The sequence below is a fragment of the Colias croceus genome, chromosome 20 (genome assembly GCF_905220415.1).
Source record: "Colias croceus chromosome 20, ilColCroc2.1".
NCBI lineage: Eukaryota > Metazoa > Arthropoda > Insecta > Lepidoptera > Pieridae > Colias > Colias croceus.
Window position 1 is genome coordinate 9,584,803 of NC_059556.1, and position 9,458 is coordinate 9,594,260.

The window sequence follows — 9,458 nt, forward strand, 5'->3', positions numbered from 1 at the left end:
GGTTTTTTTAAGTACGGGATACACCCACGAAGACTTTTTTATGATTTTCAGTCATTAGTATAATCCAAATAAAAACCAAACCAAAGTTATTAATCTGTACAGCTGTTCTCGAGTTATAAGTGGTTTAACAGACACAATATTATTATGTTTTTAATTTCCATACAACAAAATTGAATCAACATTCCATAGAAAAATAATTTCTAACAGGGGTTTAGGTAGGTCAAATGAAACACCTTCATTTACATGAAAATAATATGATGCATTTATTTCATTAAAAAGTTATTCAAATAGTTAGTTTTCTTTTCTTATTGGAATCAATGTTTTTGTTTTATACATAATATGCATTTAAAATCTATCGCCTTTAAAGTTTATTATAATACAATCATTGCATGCAGTATGATACAAGTTTCAAGTACAGTGTGTACAACAAAAAAGGTCGTGTTCCATTGTGACAATATTGAAATGTTTCATATTGGTTGAGATATCAATTTATCACACGAATAAAACTGAAAGAGTTGAATAGATTCGATTGCTCTGGCGCGATCACAAATTATTGGTCATGCGTCCGCCCCGGTTTGGTGAAAGACGCGGGTTTTCTTTTCTTTAAAAATTTAAGTTTTAAGCAGTTTTATTTTTGGAAACAAATTAAAACTTGTGAGGAATTTGATAGACAATACTGTTTTGTTAATAAAAAAGCTTAGATGAATTGTTTTTTCTTAGGTTAACTTAAAACTAAATTAACTTACGATTACAAGGCTATAAATAATCCATAAATACATTTAACACTAAGCGCAACTGAAATACATGTACATTTTCAGTATGATGTGAATGAGTAGTATAAATGTGAATTTGCTAGTTCAAGTGTGTAAGTTGGAAGTTGACATGTGTAATAAGAATGTAAATAAGTGAGTGTGTTTGAGTTAAGTGTGTGTGTGTGTGTGTTTTTCGTTTTTTGTGCAGGAGTGCATGTTGTATGTGTGTGTATTGGGTATGCACGTACGTTCGGGAATGTGCGTTTATTAGTATTGCTCTGTGTATGTGTGTGTGCACGCGCACGTATTTCTGTGTGTGCGCGAGGCTGTGTGTGAGTGCGTGTGTGAGACTCACACTGTGAGTGCATGTGTGTGTGTTGCGTTTATTAGTATTGCTCTGTGTGTGTGCGTCCCTAGGGCGGCAGTGACGCGGCGCGCGTGTTGGAGAGCAGGCAGGCCCAGTCGCGCAGGCGCGGCGCGCGCAGGAAGGCCTCGCGCTGCTCCGCGCGGGCCCCGCCGTCCGCCGCGCCCGCCAGCGCGCCGCCCGACCACGCGCTTATGTTCACCGCGCACGGGCTGCTGTGGAACTTGAACGTGCTGCTCTGCAGACGCTCCCTGATACCGACACGTTTAGGTCATGATTGAGAATACCAGGGACAGTTTTCAGGAGGTTGGAAAGTAACATGGTAAATTCAACGTAAGAGGCAACTATAGAGACACTGGTGCGATGTAGGATGTTCTCCCGACTCACTTGTAGGGCGGCAGGGTGACGAGATGCCGCAGCTCGTCGCGCAGGCGCGGCACGAGGCCGGGCAGCGCGGCGCCGCCGCCGCACACGAGGATGTTCTCCGCCAGCGCGCGCCGCGTGTCGATCGGACACTGCACAGTCATACGCATTATTGTTATCCCTAAACTAAGCGGTCAGCCTGAAATTGGCAATGATGGTGTAGTATATAATCAGAATATACGAAATTTCCATCGCCAACTATACTCGTAACTGATGATTAGAATTACTATCCGGTGCTGTTTACTTTTCTCATTTAGATCTTAGCCAATCATATTACCAAGTAAACTTGAACATGAATCATGAAAAGTACAACAATATTATAGACAACATCATAACTAATACTAATTCTGGACAGAAAATTTCAAAATAAGTCCACTTTAAAGGATTATATAATCGATATGTCCGGTTTGATATTTGATAAATGCTTTATTTGCTTAGGTGACCTTTTATTATTTAAGTGATCTTTGCCATTGAAATGCCATTATTCCGGCTAGCTAAAGTTATAAATTCATAAATGGGTGAAGGTATACGCTTTTACAACAGAATTCCTCATTACATTACAGCATTAAGGAATATATGGAAGATGAAAACCCATGAAGGGTCGTCACGTAAAAACCACAGGACAGCTGTTCTTTGGTATATTATGATAATGTAATGTAGTAACATGTTTTGTAAAATTAAATTGTAATACTGACACGATTTAAATAAGCAACTATGGAGTTTCATGCCGGTTCCTTTCCATAGATACTTTCCGAATGTAAAGGTTATAAATATGTTGTTCTGGTCGTGTGCGAAGTGTCGTGTTTGTAGTGTCGTGTCTGAAGTGTCATGTGTGCGTGTGCGGGCTCACCATCTGTATGCACTGCAGCACGGAATCTTGCAGCGAGGCCAGCTCGTTGTCCCGCGCGAACAGCGGCTCGGCGGCCAGCGCCCGCGCGCGCCCCGACACGCGCAGCGCGCCCGCCGCGCGCACGTACTCCGCGCCGCGCACCGTGCGCAGTGTGGCTTCGTCGCTCAGCTCCAGGGACAGCTTGCGGGACGGCACGAAGCACGTGCGCACTGGCGGGTCATCGAGTTTACTTTATCAAAATATTGGAAGCTGCATCCGCGTGTCAGTGCAGAACATTTTATTTTTCTTTATAAAAAAAAAATAAAAAATATGAATTACATCTATCCCAGTGAAGTGGTAACAATAATAGAAGTTTATTATTAAAAATAATTTGAAACACGCACGTGTGTGCACGTATAAAGATTATCAAACATATTAAGACACATAAAACGCCAAGTAATATTTGACACTTTACCTTTAATATCCTCGAGCTCCTGCTCGGTGAGGTTGAGTTCCCTGCCGTTGTCCTCGTCGAGCAGTCGTGCCAGCTCGGCGTGCAGCGCGCGCGCGCCCAGCGGCTGCGCCTGCATCGCGTGCACCACCGGCACGCCGTGCACCACTGCACACACAACACGCTGCACTTATACACACACACACATGCTTACACGCACACATAAATAATTACACACACACATAAATGTATCGAATACTAAACATAAATATTGTACTGTATACAAAAATAATGTATTACAATATGTTTTGTCAAAAGATATACAACCAATTTAAACGTCAACAGTATCATTGCTAGAGTTTGTTGCGACCATAATAGAGAAGTTGACATCAACTTTCTTAGTTTGTTTGCATATCAAAACGTTTACGCAAAAGTTATACTGATTTGAATAATGTTTTCTGATTAGAATTTAAACTACGATTAGAAACTATAATTTGAAATAACTCGAAAATGCATGTTGTATTTCCTTGTAATTGGATCTACGTCTCGATCTGCATGCTAATTATATCACATACTCAAAGTATATTATCTATAAGATGTACATCTGTTGGCAAATCAAATAAATAAATAAATAATAAATATGATTTATTTAGGGCCGATTTTTCAATCCCGAGATAAACAGTCTGATAACCACCCCTCGAATAGATTTATTCAATTGTTTATCTAACCCATAACGGCTCGCCTATTTTTCAATCGTGATTTATTTGATGAATAACTATCTGACCAAATATTTCCATATTGGCAGCTCTACTCTCGGAGTGGCGAAACAAACATATTAAATTAGTCAGGTTAGAGCGGGATAGAGTCAACTCTTGCAAGTTGTCAACAACCGTCATTATGACTCACGTCAGGAGTGCATTTTAAGTTTATCTTGTGTTCTATGATTGTTGATTATTGTTTTGATTCGAGTAAAGAGTTTTGATTAAATTTGTGTTTAAATTTATATATTTTACGATGGAAACGACATAAAGGCAGCGTTCGGCAAATTTTCAATTGCATGGTCATAAATACTATACCAAAAAACATCAATTTCAATATGATTTTAGTTGATAATAATTATATAGAAAGAGGCTTAATTGTTAATAATTCTATGCTCTATGTTATTACATACGAAAATATCCCAAATTTGACGCGTCAGTTGTCAAATCAAACGCCTATTCGTCGAATAGCGCGCCATCTGGCCGTTGGAGCGGCAAATAGATTTATTCCTCAAATAACGTAGTTATTCGATAGATAAGTCCTATTCGTCTATTGAAAAATTGAATATTTCGTTAACTGAAGAATCTATCTAGCTCTTTATCTGGGCATTGAAAAATCGGCCCTTATTGGAACGAAGTTCCTTATCCCGCGGTACGCTGGCTAGGCGAGAATAACGAAAAATCGTCACGACACTTTTGTTATAGTGCGTAGCAATATACTAAAAGTGTATAAGCATTCCTTCATTCATTTCATTTATCATTTAACGACTAAATATTGTTAATTTATTTATGCTACTAGCTTCCGCCCGCGACTCCGTCCGCGCGGAAAAATTAAGATTTATTTTTTTCTACGTATTTTTCCAGGATAAAAAGTATCCTATTTTATGCCCAGGATAATAAGGTATAATTATACCAAGTTTCATCGAAATCGAACCGTTAGTTTTCACGTGAGGCCTGAACATACAGACAGACAGACAGACAGACAAAAATTTTTTTAATCACATATTTGGGTTTGGTATCGATCCAGTAACACCCCCTGCTATTTATTTTTTCAATATTTCCAATGTACAGAATTGACCCTTCTACAGATTTATTATAATATGTATAGATTATACTTGTTTCAAGACGAAATAAGTATTAATCTTTTTTGCGTGCAAAAACATTTATTATTTTTTTATGAGAATCGGATATCTGATTAATTAACCATTTTTCTCTAAATATACACAACGCATTTTAACGGTCCTGTGTCATGCTATTGCGCGTAAAAGTTTTCTCTTTATTTATAATTAGAAATAATTAGTCAACTTGAATGCATTCGCGCGCGTATGCATTCAAGTTGACTAGTGAATAGTGTTTGTTTATATAGGAGTGGCAACGTCGCACGTAATTGCTGCTGTCATGCGTTATGGATGCGGTAATAACCGGCAACGTCGCGTGAGAGCGGCTCTCTGAATAGTGAATATAGCTCACAATATACACACATCAACACAGTCTAGGGATATTTTGTATTTATCAAATATCTAAAAATCTATGAAGAATTGAGTGATATTGTAAATGGAAATATTATAGCTTATTTTATGAACTTTAATAAAAATAAAAACATTTCATTTTTTTTCATTAATAATTTTAATTTTTGGTTTAGTGGAAACTCGATTATAAGGATTTTCATTTCTTGGTAGAAAACTTTACATTTTGAATAAAACTGGGATTTGAAAAAGAATTTTCAAAAATTGAGTCATAAATAATAAGTGTTTAATAGGTAAACCAGAATCTGATGGCAATTAGGGAAATCAAAATTTTGAGTGTGCAACCCTGGGGAAAATGGACTGAACGATCTTGATACTGCTTATTTTTTATTTTGTCCTCAATATCATTAATCACATTACATATGTGGACAATACTGTTCTTAATAATGAGATATCGACTTAATATTATGTAGGTACATACTTACATGTATAATTTACAATTATACATATTATTACTTTTATACAGGTAATACATATTATTATTTACACATGCCTATATTTGTATATTCATTACCAGTATGCCATGTGAAAATATCGATATAATGATAATGTAGATCAAAACTGCTTATAATAAAATAAAGTAAAAATAAAATAAAACTATGTTTATTTTCGTAAGTATTAACAGATACAGATTCAATACACACATTATAAAATTGACTTGGACAGCTTGGACTTGACGAATAGCCGTATTGTAAACTCCTGTAATAAGTTTTCATAAAATTATATTCTAATCAACAAACAATATTATAATTACCTACATATAATATTTTTTTAATTTAAAGTATCAAAACGGGTAAGTCCAATTTAGCAATAAAATCTTCAAAATTGAAAATTGTGATGTATTTGACCCTTCTTTATAGAATGTTTTTCTATACACATTATAAACAACACCTCTTGCTTGTGATTGCAGAGGCTTTTTCGACATTTTCGAAGATTTTTTAGACAAAATCCTAAAAATTATTCATCTACTGCAAAAAAGACAAATAATTTGACAACCAATTTGATAGTTGTCAAATAAGTTGCCACATGAAAATCTTTTATTTCTTAAATATAAATATGCCATCAGATTCTGGTAGACCTATATCAGGATTTATATAAATTGACCATCGAAATCGTGTTGTGTTCATTATTGTGTTGTTAAATGTTCTTACTTAAAACTGAATACCAATGTCTTAGGGTCAACTCACACCAAAAGAGCGGCGAAGCGCAGCGCAGCGCGGCGAAGCGCGGAGTAGCGGAGGCCCGCGACTTCTCGAGCATTCCAGCGACTTCTCGAGCAGTCGCGGGAATCCGCGCGCCTTCCCGCGATGAATTCACGGGTCGCTCTTTGCGCAGTTCGAATGCTCGCGCGCACAGACGCGTGCGGGGAGCGGGCGCGAGGGGCGGGATATTGCCAGCGGCCGCTCGCGAATGCTCGAGCATTCTCTGGAATTCCCGCGACTTCTCGCGCAGTCGCACGGTCCGTCCGCTGGAATTCCACGGAATTCCAGCGGCGCCGCGGGCATCCGCGCGACTCGTTCGAGCTTCTCATGCGATAATGAGTATTATAGTAATGAAAATAAAGTTAAAATTCATATGACACGGAAACTGCGCTCCGCTTCGCCGCGCTTCGACGCTCTTTTGGTGTGAGTTGACCCTTATTGCGGTATGAAATCCTGTGTTCTTAAGTGTTCGTAAAATTGTTGATCAATAGTTAAATTTTGCCAATTTTTTTGTTAAGACCTTAAAATAAGCTAAAATTCTTCCATTTACAATATCACTAAATTCTTTATAGATTTTAAGATATCTGATAAATACAAAATATCCCTAGACTTTGTTGATGTGGTATTTCATAGACCCATAGTAAATCTTCTGTAGGTCCTCCTCAGGGTGAATGAGTGTGTACCTGCGGCTGTTGCTGCATGTGTATGTGTGTTCAGGCGCGAGATGTCTACCACGCGTGTGTGTGTGTGTGTGTGTATGTGCGCTCAGCCACGAGTTATCTACCGTGTGTGTGTGTGTGTGTGTGTGCGTGTGTCTCACCGGCGACGACCTCCGCGTCGACCGCGCCGAGGCTGACGACGAGCACGATGGGTGCGCCGAGCGTCGCCGCGCTCAGACGCGCGCTGTCCCACCATGTTACACCCGACACCTGTTTCGTAGATTAAATATATTAATAATTTGCAATATAAATATATTCACGTCAATTATCAAATATAATTATTCTTTTTAAACAAAGAACTAAAACTTCTTCAAATACATAGAATTACAATCGAACCAAAAAAAAAAAAAATTGCAGCAGTCCTGCGCGTGAAGCAAAAGATTTACTATGAAAAAATAGCCACATTCAGAGTGCCGCTCTTACGCGACGTTGCCGGTTATTACCACCGGCCGCATCGCATGACAGCAGCAATTGCGCGCGACGTTGCTACTCCTATACATATAAACACTGAATACTGTAATATAAACAAACATATCCTATGTAAACAAACACTCTGAATAATGAAAATTCCGGGATTTCCTAATTATTATTAATTTATAATCATTGAATATGTTTCGAAATAGCCTGTACTTTATGATTTTTAGTGTTTAAATGGACAATTATAATGTGGTGTTCATTTTTTTTTAAATAAATAATCCCGCTAACGCTATTGTATTTTTATTGTCTTATTTCAAGTGAACATACAATATTGTCACGCCTCTGGAGCTAACAAACCAAAAAAAAAAGAAAACGAAAATTACAGTCAAATTGAGAACCTTCTTTTTTTGAAGCAACAAAAAATTTTTTTCTTAATTCTTTTCAATAATTAAAAAACTGACCTCATAATGCATGAATAGTACTTTAGCCAGTGTCTCTCTGAACTGCGTAGTGGTGAACAGTGATTCAACCACCACCACTTTGCGCTCCTTAGGATTGACCAGCACATGCCTGCAATATGAACATCATAATATTATGTAGGTAATATAATAACATCAGCCCATTAAATTGTATGAAAAAGAAACTACAGTAGACCCGCGTTATTTCGACAATCGCTTTGCAGGGCAGTGTCGTAGTATCGAATTTGTCAGATTACAGAGTGCTGCTTTGAGTGATCCCCTACAGTCCGCTAAGGCAGGGGCCTGTGTAACGCGGGTCTAGTGTATTTGCAGCAGTGTTAATATGACTTACTGAACTAGCTTTAATATCATCACAAATTTTACCACACATTATTTAAATCAACTACAAAGAAAAATTGGCAATCAATGTAATTTTTTTTAAATGACGAATTACAAAAATATTTAGAAAATAAAAAGAATTCTGTTATGTCCAATGAAATTATAAAATTGCTCTAACAAGAATTGTTGTGTTAAATAGTAAATACATTATACAATGTTTCATACATGACCACAGTTACTTCAGTCCCTTCATTCAAACAAAGTTTGCAACCTTTCTTCGCATTACTGTCTTCACTCACCAACAGATTCACTAAGTACCTAAAATACAAGAGATGCAGCATGTGCACCAGGTTGTCGTACAGCTCCTCAGTGCTGCGGTAGTCGTGCACGCGCTTGTTGCGCCGCTCCGTGGGGCACCAGAACTGCGACGGGATTATGCATCGCGGCGCGGGCTCCCCCGTGAAACCAAACCTGAAATATACATGCAATACTTGTTATTTATTATTGACAATTAATAAAAATTGGGTTCTTTTTTTTATTTTCTAAAATATACTGCTACTCTCTAAAATTAACCAAATTAAAACACATAGGCATACCACTACATTAAATTATACATACTCAATCTGAAGCACAACATGTTATACCGTCACACATCCTACGTACATTATTTGCACGTAACTAAATCAGTAATTTCTCGTAGGACACGCCACTGGTTATAGATATTTCTAGCTAATCCATGTAATCTGTGCCATACTAGGTACTAGTACATATTATCTAAAGAATTGAAATACCATACTAAGTAATAATAAAGATTCTAATACCTACTTTATTTACGGTTACGGTTAAAAGGAATTGTTAAGGAATGAGTACATACTGTGAAGACACAACGTTATTAAAATATTTAAAAAATGACAGATGAAATGGTTGTGTCTTTTTTTATAAGTACATTGTATTTTTATGTACTCACTTTGTATAATCCGTGCCAAGATCTAATACTACTGCTTGCTTTTCTTGAATAAGTGCTATTCCTTCATATAAAGCCATTTCCAGGCCTTATATACAGCATGTCACGGGTAATATATATTTTAAATTTTACACAGTTTACTTCAATACAACATAATATTATTATTTTAAATAGCTAGGAAATGAAACCAGGGATAAATGACAAAACTTTGACTTATTTTCTGAGTTTTTCTCAATTCTCATACAGCATGCGTCAG

At 37.2% G+C, this 9,458-nt stretch overlaps 1 protein-coding gene across 1 annotated transcript; it reads right to left on the minus strand.

The window, feature by feature from the left end:
- Positions 1–238: 238 nt before the first annotated feature.
- Positions 239–9,458, minus strand: LOC123700767 (actin-related protein 10). Its single transcript, XM_045648090.1, has 8 exons — positions 9,206–9,458; positions 8,557–8,709; positions 7,903–8,011; positions 7,126–7,234; positions 2,844–2,987; positions 2,390–2,598; positions 1,504–1,631; positions 239–1,367 (listed from the first exon to the last, which is right to left on the minus strand). Exons 1-8 carry the CDS (start codon positions 9,280–9,282, stop codon positions 1,166–1,168), a joined length of 1,131 nt encoding a protein of 376 aa, XP_045504046.1. The 5' UTR covers positions 9,283–9,458; the 3' UTR covers positions 239–1,165.

Bases quoted from the DNA above. Each gene is read 5' to 3' on its own strand.
- LOC123700767 (XM_045648090.1), bottom strand. From the start codon at position 9,282: ATGGCTTTATATGAAGGAATAGCACTTATTCAAGAAAAGCAAGCAGTA. The intron at 2,599-2,843 runs GTAAAGTGTCAA...ATGACCCGCCAG, and splicing joins GGAGCTCGAGGATATTAAAG to TGCGCACGTGCTTCGTGCCG. The intron at 1,632-2,389 runs GTGAGCCCGCAC...ATGACTGTGCAG, and splicing joins TGCTGCAGTGCATACAGATG to TGTCCGATCGACACGCGGCG.